Here is a 21,498-nt window from a genome sequence, read left to right on the forward strand (position 1 = left end):
ATGAACGAATAAAAAAAAGTCGTTTTACAGCTGTTTAGCGCTCTGGTGAGACCCCATCTGGAGCATTGCATTCATTTCTGGGCACAGCACCTTAAGAATGATATATTGACCTCAATGGGGGTGCAGCACAGATTCACCTGAAGTGATACCCTAAGAGGGTTAAGTTATGAGGAATGATTGTATAGACTAAGCTTGTATTCCCCTGGATATTAAAGATTAATTGCTGAGTATCCAATTGAGGTGTTTAAGATTGTTAAACGATTTGATAGGTTAGATGGAGAGAAACTATTCCCAATAGTGGCAGAGTCTAGATCAAGGGAGTGTCACCTTAAAATTAAAGTTAGGCCATTTAGGGTGACATCAGAAAGCATTTCTTCATACAAAGGGTAGTGGAAAACTGGAGCTTTCTCCCCCAAAAAGCTGTTGAGGCGAGATCAATTGAAAATATTAAAACTGAGATAGATAGATTTTTGTTAGGTTAGGGTATTTTGGGTTATCGAACCAGGGCGGGTAGATGGGGTTAAAATACAAATTATCCATGATCTAATTAAATGATGGAACAGGCTAGCAGGGCTGCAAGGTCTACTCTTGTTCCTATGTTCCTTAATATTTATTGCAGATTGGCTAAGTGTAGTGACTGTCAATACAGAGTGCTAATTCATGTTTAAATATAGTGAGGATATGTCAATGTGGAAACTATGTTACTGAATTCAGGGCATGCAAGAATAGCTGTGTAATACACACTGCATATAACTGTTCCTGGAACACTAACGTTGATCCCTGAAGTTTAAGAGCTAATTGTATTTTAAACATTTTTCTAATACTTTTTTATGTGACTGCAGGTGACAAATGGATTTTTTACCTGGACATCTGATGGAGCCCCAACATTGTCTAACATTGAAATCAAGATTCCTCATGGTAGGGACAGTGAATGAATTCAATTAACAATGAATGAAAAATCTCAATAATAAACCGTTGTTATGTTGATTAGGAATATACATGGATAGGCTCCTGCTACCTGTGGATAGTACAGAGTTGCAGCTACTGAAGACAGGAGTTGTACTTTTAATTCTATTGAACCTTGTGCTGTTCAGCTGAGCTTGTAGAAATGCCCAAATTCACATTGTGAGGTGCATAGAATTCTTGCAAATGTGCAGCAAACAATGAAAACAGGAACCAGTGAACTCCCAAGTTCACTTTGCCTTGAACCTCCATCAATGCAACTGCACAAATCGCCATTTGTTTGTTTGTGGACTCTGAAATGAAAACACCGATGGCCGTGATTCTAAAAATGGGCTTAGTACTGTTATAAAATTAAACAATGAATTAATTTATAATATTTTATCACCATAACATTGCAGTATGGGCCCTGAAAAAGTGCAGGCTTTCAGCACACCCACATCATAACACTGGAAAAGGCTCGAGAAGTATATCTGGATTCGAATATGATGGGTTCAGAAATTCACAGATAGTTTCCAGGAGGCCTTGTTTGGGGTGGATGAGACATAGCAGCTTCCTAAAGGGTGAAAATGGTTCTCATCTAAAGATGATAATTTTGTAAAAATAAAAATTATGTTTTTTTATTTTTCAGCATCTGTAACAGGGCTAAAAGAACCAAAAAGGATATATTATTTAATTACTGGAATGTGTTGGGGAAACAAGTTTCCCCAAACCTCTAGATGGCAGCATATATTAGCACTTTTGGCCTCTTTAGTCTCATGAACAGCCAAGATGGGCTTATTATAGCCCAGGTGCTTGCTGGACTGAGGCTAATTAGGTGCCTTATCCCTGACTTTACATACTTTGGTGCAATCAATGCTGGAGCATGTAGGTAGGCATGTTTTTTTTAATTCATTTATGGGATGGGCGTCCCGGCAAGGCCACCATTTATTGCCCATTCCTGAGAAGGTGGCGATGAGCCAGCATTTTTTTATATTCATTCATGGGATGTGGGTGTCGCTGGCCAGGCCAGCATTTATTGCCCATCTTTAATTGCCCTTGAGAAGGTGGTGGTAAGCTGCCTTCTTGAACCGCTGCAGTCCATGTGAGGTAGGTACACCCACAGTGCTGTAGGAATGGAGTTCGAGGATTTTGACCCAGTGACAGTGAAGGAACGGTGATATAGTTCCAAGTCAATTTGGTGTATGACTTGGAGGGGAACTTGCAGGTGGTGGTGTTCCCATGCATTTGCTGCCCTTGTCCTTCCAGTTGAGAGAGGTCGCGGGTTTAGAAGGTGCTGTCTAAGGAGCCTTGGTGAGTTGTTGCAGTGCATCTTGTAGATGGTACACACTGCTGCCACTGTGCATCGGTAGTGGAGGGAGTGAATGTTTGTAGATGGGGTGCCAATGAAGCAGGCTGCTTTGTCCTGGATGGTGTCGAACTTCTTGAGTGTTGTTGGAGCTGCACCCATCCAGGCAAGTGGAGAGTATTCCATCACATTCCTGACTTGTGCCTTGTAGATGGTGGACAGGCTTTGGGGAGTCAGGAGGTGAGCTACTCGCCGCAGGATTCCTAGCCTCTGAACTGCTCTTGTAGCCATGGTATTTATATGGCTACTCCAGTTCAGTTTCTGGTCAATAGTAGCCACGAGGATGTTGATAGTGGGGGATTCAGCAATGGTAATGCAATTGAATGCCAAGGGGAGATGGTTAGATTCTCTCTTGTTGGAGATGGTCATTTCCTGGCACTTGTGTGGCGCGAATGTTACTTGCCACTTATCAGCCCAAGCCTGGATATTGTCCAAGTCTTGCTGCATTTCTACACGGACTGCTTCAGTATCTGAGGAGTCGCGAATGGCGCTGAACACTGTGTGATCATCAACGAACATCCCACTTCTGACCTTATGATTGAAGGAAGGTCATTGATGAAGCAGCTGAAGATGGTTGGGCCTAGGACACTACCCTGAGGAATTCCTGCAGTGATGTCCTGGAGCTCAGATGATTGACCTCCAACAACCACAACAAGCTTCCTTTGCGCTAGGTATGACTCCAACCAGTGGAGGGTTTTCCCCCTGATTCCCATTAACCTCGATTTTGCTAGGGCTCCTTGATGCCATACTCGGTCAAATGCTGCCCTGATGTCAAGGGCAGTCACTCTCACCTCACCTCTTGAGTTCAGCTCTTTTATCCATGTTTGAACCAAGGCTGTAATGAGGTCAGGAGCTGAGCGGCCCTGGTGGAACCCAAACCGAGTGTCACTGAGCAGGTTATTGCTAATCAAGTGCCACTTGATGGCACTCTTGATGACACCTTCCATCACTTGATGATTGAGTGTAGGCTGATGGGCGGTAATTGGCCGGGTTGGACTTCTCCTGCTTTTTGTGTACAGGACACACCTGGGCAATTTTCCACATTGCAGGGTAGATGCCAGATGTCAGTACTGGAACAACTTGGCTAGGGGCGAGGCAAGTTCTGGAGCACGTGTCTTCAGTACTATTGCCGGAATATTGTCAAGGCCCATAGCCTTTGCAGTATCCAGTGCCTTCGGTCATTTCTTGATGTCACGCGGAGTGAATCGAATTGGCTGAAGTCTGGCATCTGTGATGCTGGGGACTTCAGGAGGAGGCCGAGATGGATCATCAACTCGGCACTTTTGGCTGAAGATTGTTGCAAATGCTTCAGCCTTATCTTTCGCACTGACGTGCTGGGCTCCCCGATCGCTGAGAATGGTGATATTTGTGGAGCCACCTCTTCCAGTTAGTTGTTTAATTGTCCACCACCATTCACAACTGGATGTGGCAGGACTGCAGAGCTTAGATCTGATCCGTTGGTTATGGGATCGCTTAGCTCTGTCTATCGCATGCTCCTTACGCAGTTTGGCACGCAGATAGTCCTGTGTTGTAGCTTCACCAGGTTGACACCTCATTTTGAGGTATGCCTGGTGCTGCTCCTGGCATGCTCTCCTGCACTCTTCATTGAACCAGGGTTGGTCTCCTGGCTTGATGATAATGGTAGAGTGGGGGATATGCCGGGCCATGAGGTTACAGATTGTGGTTGAGTACAATTCTGCTGCTGCTGATGGCCCGCAGCGCCTCATGGATGCCCATTTTTGCATTGCTACATCTGTCAAAATCTATCCCATTTAGCATGGTGGTAGTGCCACACAACACGAAGGAGGGTATCCTCAATGTAAAGGCGGGACTTTGTCTCCACAACGACTGTGCGGTGGTCACTCCTACCAAGACTGTCATGGACAGATGCATCTGCAGCAGGCAGATTGGTGAGGACGAGGTCAAGTATGTTTTCCCCTCTTGTTGGTTCCCTCACCACCTGCCGCTTACCCAGTCCAGCAGATATTTCCTTGAGGACTCGGCCAGCTTGGTCAGTAGTGGTGCTACCAAGCCACTCTTGGTGATGGACATTGAAGTCCCCCACCCAGAGTACATTTGCCTTGCCACCCTCAGTGCTTCCTCCAAGTGCTGTTCAACATGGAGGAGTACTGACTCATCAGCTGAGGCAGGGTGGTAGGTGGTAATCAGCAGGAGGTTTCCAGTCCATGATGCCATGAGACGTCATGTGGTCCAGAGTCGATGTTGAGGACTCCCAGGACAACTCCCTCCCTACTGTATACCACTGTGTCGCCACCTCTGCTGGGTCTGTCCTGCTGGTGGGACAGGACACACCCGGGGATGGTGATGGCAGTGTTTGGGACATTGTCTGTCAGGTATGATTCCGTGAGTATGACAATGTCAGGCTGTTGCTTGACTAGTCTGTGGGACAGCTCTCCCAACTTTGGCACAAGCCCCCAGATGTTAGTAAGGAGGACTGTGCAGGGTCGACATGGCTGGGTTTCCCGTTGTTGTTTCTGGGGAAGGGTCACTGACCCGAAACATTAACTCTGCTTCTCTTTCCACAGCTGCTGCCAGACCTGCTGAGTGGTTCCAGCATTTCTTGTTTTTATTTCTGGGTTTCCCGTTGTCGTTTCCGGTGCCTGGGTCGATGCCGGGTGGTGCGTCCGGTTTCATTCCTTTTTATTGACTTTGTAGCAGTTAGATACAACTGAGTGGCTTGCTAGGCCATTTCAGAGGGCATGTAAGAGTCAACCACATTGCTGTGGGTCTGGAGTAACATGTTGGCCAGACCAGGTAAGGACAGCAGATTTCCTTCTCTAAAGGACATTAGTGAACCAGATGGGATTTTAACAACAATCGACGATGGTTTCATGGCCACTATTATACTAGCTTTTTTAAAACCAGATTTATTAATTGAATTTAAATTCCACCTTCTGCTGTGGTGGGATTTGAACCCATGTCCCCAGAGCAATACCCTGGGTCTCTGGGTTACTAGTCCAGTGACAATACCACTACGCCACCGCCTCCCCTGGCAATACCTCATTACAGCCTTGGTTCAAACATGGACAAAAGGGCTGAACTCAAGATGTGAGGTGAGAGTGACTGCCCTTGACATCAAGGCAGCATTTGACCGAGTACGGCATCAAGGAGCCCTAGCAAAACTGAGGTTAATGGGAATCAGGGGGAAATCCCTCCGCTGGCTGGAGTCATACCTAGCGCAAAAGAAGATGGTTGTGGATGTTGGAGCTCAATCATCTGAGCTCCAGGACATCACTGCAGGAGTTCCTCAGGGTAGTGTCCTAGGCCCAACCATCTTCAGCTGCTTCATCAATGACCTTCCTTCAATCATAAGGTCAGAAGTGGGGATGTTCCCGGATGATTGCACAATGTTCAGCACCATTCGTGACTCCTCAGATACTGAAGCAGTCCGTGTAGAAATGCAGCAAGACCTGGACAATATCCAGGCTTGGGCTGATAAGTGGCAAGTAACATTCATGCCACACAAGTGCCAGGCAATGACCATCTCCAACAAGAGAGAATCTAACCATCTCCCCTTGACATTCAACAGCATTACCATCACTGAATCCCCCACTATCAACATCCTAGGGGTTACCATGAACCAGAAACTGAACTGGAGTAGCCATATAAATACCGTGGCTACAAGAGCAGGTCAGAGGCTAGGAATCCTGAGGCGAGTAACTCACCTCCTGACTCCCCAAAGCCTGTCCACCATCTACAAGGCACAAGTCAGGAGTGTGATGGAATACTCTCCACTTGCCTGGATGGGTGCAGCTCCAATAACACTCAAGAAGCTCGACACTTTCCAGGACAAAGCAGCCTGCTTGATTGGCACCCCATGCACAAACATTCACTCCCTCCACCACCGATGCACAGTGGCAGCAGTGTGTACCATCTACAAGATGCACTGCAGCAATGCACCAAGGCTCCTTAGACAGCACCTTCCAAACCCGCGACCTCTACCAACTAGAAGGACAAGGGCAGCAAATACATGGGAACACCACCACCTGCAAGTTCCCCTCCAAGTCACACACCATCCTGACTTGGAACTATATTGCCGTTCCTTCACTGTCACTGGGTCAAAATCCTGGAACTCCCTTCTTAACAGCACTGTGGGTATACCTACCCCAAATGGACTGCAGCGGTTCAAGAAGGCAGCTCACCACCACCTTCTCAAGGGCAATGAAAGATGGGCAATAAATGCTGGCCTGGCCAGCGTCGCCCACATCCCATGAATGAAAAAAAAATACCACTACGCCACCGCCTCCCCTTGAACCGCTTCAGGTATGTTCAGATACACCCAAAGTGCTGTGAGGTTGGGAGTACCAGAATTTTGAGCACGCAACAATGAAGGATTGAAATTATATTTCTGAGTCAGGACGGTGTGTGACTTGGAGGGTAACTTGGTGGTAATCCCATGCGTCTGCTGCCCTTGTTCTTCTGAGTGGTAGAGATCACAAGTTTGGAAGGTGCTGTCAAAGGAAGCCTTGGCAAGTTGCTGCAGTGCATCTTGTAGATGCTACACACTATAGCCATGGTGTTCCAGTGGTGGAGGGAGTGAATGTTTAAGGTTGTGGATGGGGTGTCAATCAAGTGGGCTGCTTTGTTCTGGATGGTGATGAGCTTCTTGATTGTAGAAGCTCATCCAGGCAAATGGAGAGTATTGTATCAGCAGTCCTGTGTAGCTGCTATCATTGTGGCCTCAGGCAATTCTGGGGCCATTGTATTTCTTCATACTGAATAGTCAACATAGATTTCCAAAAGGAAAGATTTGCTTGACAAACTTTATTAAATTCTTTGAGAAGATAACAGAGAGTATACAAGGGTAGTGCTTTAGATTTCCAAAAGGCCATCAATAAGGTACCACATAATCGACTAATGAATAAGATTAGAGTATTTGGAGTAAGGAGACAATTAGCAGAATAGATAGCTGGCTGGCTGAAAGCAGAAAGTAGAGAATAGGGGTAAAGCGTAGCAATTCAGAGCGGGAGAAATTGGGAAGTGGAGTCCTATGAAGATCAGTGCTGCGACCCACTGTTATTCATAATTTGTATTAATGATTTAGACTTTGGAATCAATAACACAGACTGAAATTTTATGCCCCCCCCCCCAATCCCAGGAGCAGGCTGGCAGGAGCAGGGGAGGGGAGTGTGGCATAAAATTGGGTGGGATGGCGGAGTGCGCTGTGCCTGTCACCAACCTACCTCCATTGATATTTTACCAGTGGCAAGCAAGGAGACAGGCAGCCCGCCCACCCTTGGGCCAATTCCCACCAGGGATCGGCAACGTGTCCATAGACGGACACCAGTGTCCGTGGTAAAAGATTTTAGGGTCCGTGACTGTTAATTTTAGGGATGAAAAATTTTCCACTGACTTCTTCTTTATGACCAGACCGACTTTTTAAAAAAAATTACAAGGGTCAGTTTCACAGCACACAGCTGACAGCTGCTGACAGAGCAAACAGCGCTTCTGAACGTCGGACAGATTTGGGTTTTCCGGTGGGTTCCAATTTTTTTTTTGAAGCCCGCTGGAAAACCCAAATCTATCCGAAGTTCAGAAGCTGCTGATCCCACTCTGAGCAACGGTCAGAGAGAGAGGGAGAAAGGGGGAGAGAGAGGGACAGAGAGAGCGAGAGTGGGGAGAAAGAGATCAAGATCACTCCTGACAGATGGACATCTAACCGGATTCTTCACATCACTATATCAAGTGTGCAGGCAGACATTGACTACTTGTGCAAGCACAAACAATGCCAGATATCTCACTAAATAGGGAGAAATACATTTTAAATTGGACCGTGTTTTTATCCTATTAGGTTATATACAAATTCATTGTCCCCATGTCCGTGGCTGAGTCAATAATTTTGTCAAACGTCCATGGTGCAACATGTTGGTGCCTATCCCTGCTTCCCACCCCTGCCCATATATTTTAGCAGCAGCAGGGGTTGCCCATGCCATGTGGTGTGACTGCAGGCTCGGAAGGGGAGCTTCCTGTTCAGGCACCCTGTGCCCACGGAGGGCCCCCAGAGGAAAGGCCTGCCTTGGCTTGATCCCTGCACCCTCCGCCCTCAGCCTCCCAATCACCCCTTTCCCCACTTCGCTGAGGCCTGCCTGACTGGCCCCGGCCAGTCCGCCCCACTTAGCTGAACTCCAAGCCTCCATTGCTAGCTGGATCCGGGACTGGGTGCAGTTCCAGCAGTGTCCACCACTCCTGGTAGCAGGCTGTAGAATTTGGGAAGGGCTGGTTAAAATAATGCAGAGGTACAAAATGAAGTTCAGCTGCTCCAAAAGTGCCATGGAGTAGTCATTGCTGCATCTGTAAGATTTGCTTTTCTTGGTGGTGAGTGGCAGGAATCCAGGGAGGGACATGATCCCACTGACATCTCCAGGGCAGCTGGGGTTGCTAGGGGAAGGCCTGGTAAATGCACAAAGCCCAGCTGAGGGAGTTCAGATGGGAACAGGTTACGCTGGCATTGGACAGAGCAGCCAGGATGAGCTTCAGCAGTGCAACCTCCTGGACAGCAGGATGCCAGAGGAGCACAGCAGGTGGGGGGGGGGGGGGGGGGGCTACAAGGGATAGAAGGCACTACCCAAGACATCAGGTCTATTGTCCAAGAGTCAGCTACCTGCAAATGACAGGGCACCAGTGCTGTAGGAGACTACACCTACAAAGCCAGTGGGCAGCTGGTCTCGGACCTGTATGCTCTGTTCTACAATGACCTGCTGCCTCTTGGTGCCCATGGGATCCCCTTACCTGTAACCGTCAAGGTCATCATTTCCCTGAACTTCGATGCAACTGGCTTGTTTCAGGAATCAGCTGCAGACCTAACTGGCGTCTTCCAGTCGCCAATTCATCACACCATCAGGCGGGTCAAGGATGCATATTCGGGAGGACGGGGGACTACATCCACTTCGCATAGAGATGGGCCTGTGCAGGCACATACGGCTTTGGGCTTTGCTGCCATCAATGAATTCCTTCAGATTCAGGGCATCATCAGTTGCACCCACGTATGCATGAAGGTACCGACAGACCAATCAATTAGATTCCTGAACAGAAAGGGCTACCACTCATTGCCTGTCCAGCTGGTCTGTGACCACAGGAAGTGAATCTTGCAGATTCCCGAGCATTCCTTCAGCTTATGGGAATCCCAGGTGCCGCATCTCTTCAGGCCCACAACCAGACTCTGTGAGCAGCTGCTGGGGAATAAGGGTTATCGTTTAAGGATGTGGCTCCTGATGCCTGCTCGAAACCCAGACACTGACGGGGAGAGGCGCTACAACCAAAGCCATCTCCTAACATGGACCTGCATTGAACAGACCATTTGGCTTCTCGAAGAAGCGTTTCCATTGCCATGACTGGTCAGGTGGTGCTCTCCAGCACAAGCCAGCCTGAGTCTCCCAAATCGTGGTCGTCTACTGCGCCCTGCACAACATGACACTGGAAAGAGGCCTGGAGATGGATGATGGATGAGGAGGAGGACCTGGTATGTCACACCATCTCAGAAGTGGAAGAAGAGGAGGAGGAAGGGATCACTCCAGAGGTGGCCAGCGCCCAGGCAGTAGAGGACGCACTGCCATGACATCCCAGAATCCAGGATGAACTGCAGGCTGGCATGGCAGCCAGGGCCATACTGATTCAGCAGCACTTCACCTGATCTCCCCTGAGCCCTTGCAGCTGATAATCCCACAACACACCTTCCAGCATACAGAGCTATTTTACAACAATGACCCTGAACTGCAAGGTTCCATTGGCAGTATGAACATTCAGATGGAAAGTTCCTCCATCCACCATTGCCAAACATCACAAGGTATGGGCACTTAACACTCTCAGGACCCCACATCCTTTCCACCCACCCCACAATGCTACCATCTCCCCTTTTTTATCCTTTCATGGGATGTGGGCAACACTGGCAAGGCCAGCATTTCTTGCCCATCCCTAATTGGCATTGAGAAGGTAGCAGTGAGCTGCCTTCTTGAAACGCTGCAGTTCATCTGGTGTGGGTATACCCACAGTGCTGTTTGGAAGGGAGTTCCAGGATTTTGATCCAGCTACAGTGAAGGAACAGCAATATAGTTCCAAATCAGGATGGTGATGTTCCCATGTGTCTGCTGTCGTTGTCCTTCTCGGTCGAAGAGATTGCAGATTTGAAGGTGCTGTTGAAGAAGGCAGGGTGAGTTGCTGCAGTCCATCTTGTACATGGTACACACTGCTGCCACTGTGCCTCTGTGGCAGAGGCAGTGAATGTTTAAGGTGGTGGGTGGGGTGCTGATCAAGTGGGCTGCTTTGTCCTGGATGGTGTCGAGCTTCCTGAGTGTTGTTAGAGCCGCACTCATCCAGGCAAGAGTATTCCATCACACTTCTGACTTGTGCCTTGTAGATGGTGAACAGACTTTGGGGACTTAGGAGATGGGTTACTCACCACAGAATTTCTTGTCTGTGACCTTCTATTATTGTCACAGTATTGATGTATCTGATCCAGTTCAGTTTCTGGTCAATGGTGTCCCCCAGGATGTTGATAGTGGGGGGTTCAGCAATGGTAATGCTGTTATATATCTAGGGGAGATGGTTAGATTCTCTGTTATTGAAGGTCATCATTGCCTGGCACTTCTGTTGCACGAATGTTACTTGTCACTTATCAGCCCAAGCCTGGATATTGTCCAGGTCTTGCTGCATATGAACACAGGCTGCTTCAGTATCTGAGGAGTTGTGAATGGTACTGAACATTGTACAACATCAGCGAACATCCCCATTTCTGACTTTATGATGCAAGGAAGGTCATTGATGAAGCAGCAGAAGATGGTTGGGCCAAGGACACTATCCTAAGGAACTCCTGCAGCAATGTCCTGGCACTGGAATGATTGGCCTCCAACAACCACAACCATCTTCCTTTGTGATAGGTATGACTCCAACCAGTGGAGAGTTTTCCCCTTGATTTCCCGATTACTTCAGTTTGGCTAGGGCTCCTTGATGTCGTAGTTGGTCAAATGATGCCTTGATATCCAGGGCAAACACTCTCACCTCACTCTGGAGTTCAGCTCTATTGTCCATATTTGGACCAATGCTGTAATAAGGTCAGAGTTGAGTGGCCCTGGTGGAACCCAAACTGAGCATCAGTGAACAGGTTATTTCTGTTGTAAGTGGCTTTTGACAGCACTGTCAACAACATCTTCCATCATTTTCCTGATGATCGAGAGTAGACTGATGGGGTGGTAATTGGATTTGTCCTGTTTTTTGTGGATAGAACATACCTGAGCAATTTTCCACATTGTTGGGTAGATGCCAGTGTTGTAGCTGTATGGAGACAGTTTGACCAGGCGCACGGCACAAGTCTTCAATACTACAGCTGGGATGTTGCCAGAACCCATGGCCTTTGCAGTTTGCAGTTTCTTCAGTTGTTTCTTGATATCACATGGGTGAATCGGATTGGCTGAAGACTGGCATCTGTGATGCTGAGGACCTCAGGAGGAGGTCAAGATGGATCCACTCAGCAGTTCTGGCTGCAGTTGGTTGTGAATGCTTATCTTTTATCTGATCCATTGGTTGTGGGATTGCTTAGCTCTGTCTAATGCATGCTGCTTCCACTGTTTTTCATGCATGTAGTCCTGTGTTGTAGTTTCACCAGGTTAACACCTCATTTTTAGGTATGCCTGGTACTGCACCTGGCATGCTGTCCTGCAGTCCTCATTCAAGCAGGTTTGATCCCCTGGCTTAATGGTAATGATAGACTGAGGGACATGCCGGGCCATGAGGTTACGGATTGTGCTTGAATACAATTCTGCTGCTGTTGATGGTCCGCAGCACTTCATGGATGCCCAGTTTTGAGCTGCAAGAACTGTTCTGAATCTATCCCATTTAGCATGGTGGTGGTGCCACACGGCATAATGGAGGGTATCCTCAATGTGAAGATGAGACTTCATTTTCACAAGGATTATGTGATACAGCACAGAATCAGGCCCTTTGGCCCATCGTGTCTGTGCCAGCCATCCAGTACCCAACTATTCTAATCCCATATTCCTGCACTTGGCCCGTAGCCTTGTATGCAATGGCATTTCAAGTACTCATCCAAATATTTTTTTATGTTGTGAGGGTTCCTGCCTCCATCACCTGTTCAGGCAGTGCATTCCAGATTCCAACTGCCCTCTGGGTGAAATTTTTTTTCCTCAAATCCCCCCTAAATCTCCTGCCCCTTACCCTAAATCTGTACCCCCTGGTTCTTGACCCCTCCGCTAAGGGAAAAAGTCTCTTCCTATCTAACCTATCAATGCCCCTCATAATCTTGTACACCTCATTCATGTCCCCCCTCAGCCTTCACTGCTCCAAGGAAAACAACCCTAGCCTATCCAGTCTCTCTTCATAGCTGAAATTCTCCAGCCCAGGCAACATCCTGGTGAATCAACTCTCCACCCTCTCCTGTGCAATCACATCCTTCCTATAGTGCGGTGACCAGAACTATATACAGTACTCCAGCTGTGGCCTAACTAGCATTTTATATAGCTCCATCATAACCTCCCTGCTCTTATATTCTATGCCTTGGCTAATAAAGGCAAGTATGCCATATGCCTTCCTAACCACCGTATCTACCTGTGCTGCTGCCTTCAGTGATCTATGGACAAGTACACCATGGTCCTTCTGACCCTCTGTACTTCCTAGGGTCCTACCATCCATTGTATATTCCCTTGCCTTGTTCGTCCTCCCAAAATGCATCATCTCACACTTCTCATGATTAAATTCCATTTGCCACCGCTCCGCCCATCTTACCCACCCATCTATATCTCCCTGTAATCTAAGACCTTCCTCCTCACTATTTACAACACCACCAATTTTCGTGTCATCTGCGAACTTACCTTCATACCTCCTATGTTCATGTCTAAATCTTTAATGTACACTACAAACAGCAAGGGTCCCAGCACCGATCCTTGTGGTACACCACTGATCACAGGCTTCCATTCGCAAAAACAGCCCTCGACCATCACCCTCTGCCTCCTGCCACTAAGCCAATTTTGGATCCAATTTTCCAAATTGCCCTGGATCCCATGGGCTCTTACCTTCTTAACCAATCTCCCATTCAGGACCTTATCAAAAGCCTTACTGAAATCCATGTATACTACATCTACTGCTTTACCCTCATCGACACATCTAGTCACCTCCTCGAAAAATTCAATCAAGTTAGTTAGACACGATCTCCCCCTGACAAAGCCATGCTGACTATCCCTGATTAATCCCTGCCTCTCCAAGTGGAGATTAATCCTGTCCCTCAGAATTTTTTCTAATATTTTCCCAACCACTGATGTTAGGCTCACTGGCCTGTAATTACCTGGTTTATCCCTACTACCCTTCTTGAATAATCGTACTACATTCACTGTCCTCCAGTCCTCTGGTACCTCTCCTGTGGCCAGAGAGGATTTGAAAATTTGTGTCAAAGCCCTTGCTATCTCCTCCCTTGCCTCACATAACAGCCTGGGATACATCTCATCTGGGCCTGAGGATTTATCCAATTTTAAGCCTGCTGAAACAGCTAATATTTCCTCCCTTTCAATGCTAATATGTTCAAGTATATCACAATCCCCCTCCCTGATCTCTTGGGATTTTCCTTTATCTTGCACGCCAGTGTTTTTTCATGTCCCCTCTTCGATCTCCTGATTACTTTTTTACATGCCACCCTACACTTTCTATACTCCTCTAGTGCCTCTGCTGTTTTCAGCGTTTGGGATCTGCCGTAAGCCTCCTTTTTTTTCCTGATCCAATCCTCTATATCCCTTGACATCCAGGGTTCCCTGGGCCTGTTAGTCCTACCCTTCATCTTAACGGGTACATGTTGCCTCTGAACTCTCACAGTTTCCTCTTTGAATGACTCCCACTGATGTGATGTAGATTTTCCTACAAGTAGCTGCTCCTAGTCCACTTTGGCCAGATTCTGTTTTATCACATTGAAATCAGCCTTCCCACAATTCAGTACCTTTATTTCTGGTCCATCTTTGTCCTTTTCCATAACTACCATAAATCTTACAGAGTTATGGTCACTATCCCCGAAATGCTCCCCCACTGACACTTCTATCACTTGACTGGCTTCATTCCCTAGGATTAGATCCAGTACTGACCCTTCTCTTGTAGGACTTTCTACATACTGGCTCAAAAAGCTCTCCTGTATGCATTTTAAGAATTCCGCCCCTTTTAAGCCTTTTGCACTAAGACTATCCCAGTTAATATTGGGGAAGTTGAAATCCCCTACTATTATTACCCTATTATTTTTATACCTCTGAGATTTGCCTACATATCTGCTCTTCTATCTCTTACTGACTGTTTGGAGGCTTGTCGTACACACACAGCCAAGTGATTGCCCCCTTTTTGTTTTTAAGTTCTACCGAAATGGCCTCATTTGAGGAACCTCCTAACAATAATGTCATGGACAGGTTCATCTGCAACAGGTAGATTGGTGAGGACAAGGTCTAGTAGGTTTTTCCCTCACCACCTGCCACAGGCCCAGTTTGGCAGATATGTCCTTCAGGGCTCGGCCCGTTCAATCAGTAGCGGTGCTACTGAGCCACTCATGTTGATGGACTTTGATGTCCCCAACCCAGAGTGCATTCATCCTCAGTGCTTCTTCCAAGTGGTGTTCAACAAGCGTATGACTATGTCAGGCTGTTGCTGTGGGACAGCTCTCCTAGATATTAGTGGGAAGAACTTTGCAGGATTGACAGGGCTGGGTTTGGCATTGTCATTTCTGGTGCCTAGGTCAATGCTGGGTGTTCCATCCAATTTTAATCCTTTTCAACTTTTGTATAGCAGTTTTGTACAACTGAATGGCTCGTTAGGCCATTTCAGAGGGCAATTAAGAGTCAACCACATTGCTGTGGGTCTGAAGTCACATGTAGGCCAGACCAGATAAGGATAACAGATTTTCCTTCCTTAAATGACATTAGTGAACCAGATGGGCTTTTATTACAATTGATGGTAGCTTCATGATCAACATTGCTGACTAGCTTTCAATTACAGATTTTCATTAATTAATTAAATTTATTCATTTAAATTTCACCAGCTGCCATGGTGAGATTTGAACCCCTGTGGTAAGAGTAATAGCTTGGGTCTCTAGATTACTAGCCCAGTGACATTATCACTCCACCACCATCTCCCCAACAGAGATGAGACAACAACAACACATTTGTCAGAGTGGTGAAATAATGAAGTTGTATTGTGAGGCAAACAAAGTTAAAAGACAAATGTAGACAATAGCACCCAAGAGACCCAGTAAGTGGAATTAACGGTCTGGTGCCTTCCTCTCCATAATATTTCTCCGGGATGCTCCCCCTATGGCAGAAGATAAGGTGGAGGCAGCCTGCTCCCTACTCTCTGCCACTGGCTGAGATACCTTTGGATACCGTCCTCATCTTGAAGGTATCCATGGGGACTCCTCCACAGGTTGCTGTGCCTGCATCATGGCAGGGGCTGCGTCTGTCGCAGGACCCTGGCACACAGATGGCACCTGAGTAGGAAGACGGGAGGGGCCAAAGTGTGACACCAGTGCCCCCTGAGGGATGGCCCCTTCATCTACTGCTAGAATCATTGCAGCCCATTCTGATGCCTGTGGATGCTGGAAGCACCTTTCGGTCATCTGCAACACTGAGAGGTCAGTGCTACAGACAGTATCACTCCTGTTTATATCAGTGCACTTCTCCTGCACCCACTCAGAGTGGTGCTGCATATGACTCTCCAAGTGGTTGCACAATCTTTCAATGGAGGAGTTTACGCAGTCGAATCCCTGAGTCATTACAGAGCGATGCACTTCATGGACTCCTCCATTGCCTGTCCATGGCTCCTCAAGGCCTCAGGGAACTCCAACAGCCAAGAACTTATCTGCTTCCGGATCTCAAGGAAGACCCTCCTTGTTAGTGACACCTGAGGCCTGGCATCTTCTCCCAGTGAAGCATCGCTGTGTCTGTCCTCTGTCCTCCAAGGGGAACTGCCTCATCCTCCTCCTCCTGCCCGTGCTTGCTGTGAGGGTCACCCATGCTCTCCTTTCAATGCTGATCTGTGGCCCAACCGAGGTGAGTGTCTGCACTGGTGGAAGGTGTCAAGATATGATGTGACAGTGCAAGTTCCATGGACTGCCCCCCACCTGCCGAGATGTTGGCACTGATATGGCAGATCCACTTTCCTGCTGCTCTGCAACTGTCCCTTTGAGAAGCTGCACAGAGATGTGTTGTGTCTGACAAATTTTTTTAGTTTAGAGATACAGCACTAAAACAGGCCCTTCGGCCCACCGAGTCTATGCCGACCATCAACCACCCATTTATACTAATCCTACACTAATCCCATATTCCTACCACATCCCCACCTGTCCCTATATTTCCCTACCACCTACCTATACTAGGGGCAATTTATAATGGCCAATGTTATAATGGCAGAATTTCAAGAGAAAGACTCTAAAGTTTTGTCATGAATGATAGTAGATGCTGTAAAGTAAATACACACCTATGAAGTACATTTACCTATATTGTGTGAATGTATGTATGGCACTTTGCATGAAAATTAGTGCATATGGCCAAAAGATTGTCACTTGACTCATACGTATGACTAGTCAGCAATTGGACAATACTGATTTATAGTCATTTTCTGGATTCACCTTTTCCATACAAATTATAAACATATGTCCTTACATACAAACGTACGAACTAGGAGCAGGAGTAGGCTATTCAGTTCCTCGAGCCTGCTGCATCATTCTATAAGATCATGGCTGATCTGTTTGTTCTTTATAAAATCAGTTCTCAGATGTCTCCTTTCCAGGCTGCAATCCTAAGTCTTTCCAGCTTTTCCTCCTAACTTGGACCCCTGACGATAGCCCCATAGCTCCATTAGCAAGTGATCGCATCCATCACTTAAATGTTTCCTTTGTTTCTCATCCAACTCAACATTTTCATGAGTATTTGTGCATTTTGGTTATTAGAATAAAGCTGCATAGAGAAACTAGACAAGAAACAAAATTCTCTCATCATTACACGCTCACTGGCCAGAAACAACTCAAATTATAAAGAAAACGCTGTAGTAATGTGAAGCTGAAAGGTTTCCTTTTTTTTTCAGGACAGCTAACCATGATAGTTGGTCAGGTCGGGTGCGGCAAATCTTCCCTGCTCTTGGCAGTTCTTGGAGAAATGCAAAGAAATTCTGGAAATGTCTACTGGAACAGGTATCAATCCTGCTGAATGCTATTAAGGCGTGTCCTGAATTGTAAGAGCTTTGGTAATATGTTGAATCCATTGTAATTAGCTTGATGAATGGTCTTCAGATCTTTATATCCCAGAGTCACTTTTGCTTTGCTCTGTAAACTGAATGATATTCGCAAATTCCATACCCAATTTGTAATGTTAGCATTAAGGAGACAAAACAAATGTAATCATGGAAACCTTGCCCTACTGCTCAAGCTCTTTGGGAATTCAGTATGTAAGGAATCAAGTCTGAGAGCTCATTTTCTGCCAGTGTTCTCTCTGCCCTCACAGCAAGCACTATTGCATGGTTTCTTTATTCATTACGCTCATCTATTGGATGAGAAGTGAAACGGAGGCCCTGTTTACATTCTCAGGTGAACCATAAAAGATCCCAAGGTACTATTCAATAGAGTAGAGGATTTTTTCCAGTATTCCAACCAACATTTATCCCTCAACTAATACCTAAAAATGGATGAACCATTCATTTATTTCATAGTTGTTTGTGGGACCTTGATGTGAGTAAATTGGCTGCCATGTTTCCTACATTCCAATAGTGACTACACTTCAAAAGTACTTAAATGGCTGTAAAGCACTTTAGAACATTCCAAAGTGGTGACTGATGCTATAAAAGTGTCAGTTCTTTCTTTCTTTATTTCTATTTCTACATGAACTATGTTATTCAGTTTTTCTAACTTGTTCTCCTTTACGATTCTCTGACATTCCTGACAGTGATCCCATGGAAGGAGAAGGCAGGTATGGTCTCCAATTCTGTTTACTACACTTTACTGCCACAGTATCCTAAAACTTTAGATCTGCAGTTAAAGGACAAGATTATTTTCATCAAAAAGATTATTTTTTTTATCAATAGCAATATACTTAGGATGCTAGAAATCTGAAATAAAAACAGAAAATACTGGAAATGCTCAACAGCTCAGGCAGCATCAGAAACAGAGTTAACATTTTAGGTCGATGATAATCAGATGTCCTGAAACATTAACTCTGTTTCTCTCTCCATTGATGCTGCCAGACCTACTGATTATTTTCATCAACTTCTCTTTATCAGATTCTGGCTTATTTATCACCACATGCTGTTTATTAACTGTGTGCAGTTTTGGTCTCCTTATTTAAGGAAGGATGTGACTGCATTAGAGGTGGTTCAGAGGAGGTTTACTAGATTGATACCTGGAATGAACGGGTTGTCTTAAGAGGAAAGGTTGGACAAACTGGGTTTGTTTTCACTGGAGTTTAGAAGAGCAAGGGGAGACTTGACTGAAGTATATAAGATACTGAACAGTCTTGACAGGGTGAATGTGGAGGGGATGTTTCCTCTTGTGGGTGAGTCCAGAACTAGGGGCACAGTTTGAAAATTAGGGGTTGCCCTTTTAGGATAGAGATGAGGAGATTTTTTTTTATCTCTGAGGGCTGTGTGACTTTGGAACTCTCTGCCTCAGAAGGTGGTGGAGGTGGGGTCATTGAATATTTTTAAGGCAGAGGTAGATAGATTCTTGTTAGGCAAGGGAATCAAAGATTATCGGGGATAGATGGGAATGTGGAATTCGAGACAGTAACAGATCAGACATGATCTTATTAAATGGCGGAGCAGGCTCGACGGGCCTAATGGCCTACTTCTGCTCCTAATTCGTATGTTCGTATGGTTGTATTTGTAGACAGAGTTTTTTTGTGTTCCTCTATAAATGATTTATCACTTCAGCTTGTTGCTAGTTCATGCCTTTGGAACTGTAAGAAGAAGCGTTGTTGCTGACAGTCTAGATTCTAGGCAACACTGAGGTGGTCCTACCAAATTCTGTGATTTTTCTTTGAACACTCTGATATTATTCCAGCCTGGCACTTCTACTCAACAGTCTGTCCTCCTCTCTGCTATTCATCTGAAACACCTGTTATGGGACGACCACTCAAGACAAAGCCCCCAGTCAATATATATATATGATTCTGACTGTGGTGCGAACAATGCACTGTCAATTCAGTCCCACCGCTCCACGGGTCGCATAACTCCCACATTCGCATACATATACCCAAACTAACATTAGTTTGATGTTTAATTAGCTGCCCGGAAAAATAGAAATAACAATAAAGTCTTTGCAGAGTACGCTTCTGACAAATGGTCTTCAAATTCCACACAGTCCAAGTTCACTTGTAGTCTTCCAAGGCCAAATGAATCTGAAGATCTTTCCACAGTTGGGAATTTAGCAGTTCAGTTCAGCAATTCAGTTCAGCAGTTCTAGTATAAAACTCTGCTTTTTTCAGTGATGAACACAGTGGGTCAATAATTTGTTATTTCTTTAAGAAATTAATCTGGCTTGAAGCTTCTTTAGAATTTTGAGAGAATATAATAAATAGGGTTTAAATAGACTGAGAGAGAGCGCTCCTATTTCCTTCAGATGCTAGAACAGTCTGTTAACTGTGTGTCTCTGCAAAGCCAGCTTCAAAGTCAAAATGGATACATTTGAAGTCCTGTTCTCCTTCTTTGTATGGTTGTTGCCGGGTAACCAGAATGCACTTTGGCTTACAGTCTCTGGAGCTTGCTGCCTTAAAGAAGTATTGATCTTTTACAGCCTTAAAGGCGCTTCACTTATTTCCCGAAGAGAAAAAAAAAACAGGATCATGACACCTCTGCCCCAGCGAAATGAAACACCATTCCTGAAATGCATTTCATTACAATATAAAAAACAGAAATTGAAAAACACCAGCATTTTTTTCCCTGATATATAGACATACAATTTTTCTGAAACGGTAAGACTACAGCAACAAGAGTCATCAGAACATTTTCGGCTTTAAATTTTACAAAGGTTGTCCCAATTAGCCCATTTCAAATTTCCAAACATAGTCTCCTAGTTGTTTTGTGTTTTCCTTCCAAGTGTCCCTATTGCACATCACCTCAGCCAGGTGAACTGCACAGCTCGGAGCACTGACCACTACAGGGTTCACTATTCTCTGAGAAGTTTCTCGAGTACCCCTTAACCTGTGTGGCATCACTTGATACTGGAGAACCTCGTCCAGTGTAACAGAAGCTAACTTTTCCTTATCCTGGGGTGTCAAAGGAATTTGACAGTATCCCTCCAACACATTTGTCTCTTTAAGACACATGATGTTGCCCATTCTATCCATATAGTCCTTTAAATGAGAATTTGGGTAGAAGACTGCCTTCTTTACGACAGTTACTTTTCTATAGTCCATGCAAGTTTGAGTCAACCCACCAGGTTTAGGCATCAAGATCACCTGTGAATTCCAGCTGTCCTGACTAGGTTCAATTAAGCTGTCCTTCAGCATGCATTGTAACTCTGCTTCCACTTAGGCCTGTCTGTCTGGACCTAAGCAGCAAGGATGCTGTTTTAAAGGAATGGATCCCCCTATACCCACAGCATGTGTGGCTAAGGTTGTACATCCCGGCTTATCCCTACAAACTCTTTGAAATGTTGTGAAAAGCATGGTTAGGTCTTCACACTGTTTTGCCTCCAAGTGCAAAAGCATATTGTCTAATTTTCCTAGCCATTCTGTATTTGTTAATCTGATAGTTGGAGGTTCAAACTGAGAATTTCCTAGGCCTGCTTCTGCCTAATCCTCACTATCCTTTTCCTTCTCAACAGTCCCGATTACCTGACATATCTGTACTGGCTTAGCCTCCTCCCTGCAAAAATACTGCTTTAGCATATTGATGTGACAAAACCGGTTCTTCATCCGGCAATCAGGGGTGTCAATCAAGTAATCCACCTTACCTAGTCTTTAGATCACGTTATATGGGCCACTGAACCGTGCTTTTAATGGTTCTCCTTGTAGCGCTAACAACACTAATATTTCATCCCCTGGTTGAAAATCACGGACTTTTGCATTCTTGTCTGCCCATTTTTTCATATTGACTTTGGGATGCTTTAAGCTGATCCTGGGCTACTTCGCAAGATTTTGTGAGCCTTTCCCGGAACACAGTTACATAGTCTAGTATCGAAGATTCATTCTTTTGTTCCAGAATCTGTCTTT

The 21,498-nt window shown here is 45.7% G+C and overlaps 1 protein-coding gene across 1 annotated transcript in view; it reads left to right on the forward strand.

The window, feature by feature from the left end:
* abcc8 (ATP-binding cassette, sub-family C (CFTR/MRP), member 8) overlaps positions 1-21,498 on the forward strand; it is a 333,471-nt gene that overhangs the window by 207,167 nt on the left and 104,806 nt on the right. The window contains exons 16-17 of the mRNA XM_068046867.1: positions 843-918; positions 17,381-17,486. Coding sequence (XP_067902968.1) covers positions 843-918; positions 17,381-17,486 — 182 coding nt within the window. The remainder of the gene's footprint in view (positions 1-842; positions 919-17,380; positions 17,487-21,498) is intronic.

This window comes from Heterodontus francisci, chromosome 14, assembly GCF_036365525.1.
Source record: "Heterodontus francisci isolate sHetFra1 chromosome 14, sHetFra1.hap1, whole genome shotgun sequence".
NCBI lineage: Eukaryota > Metazoa > Chordata > Chondrichthyes > Heterodontiformes > Heterodontidae > Heterodontus > Heterodontus francisci.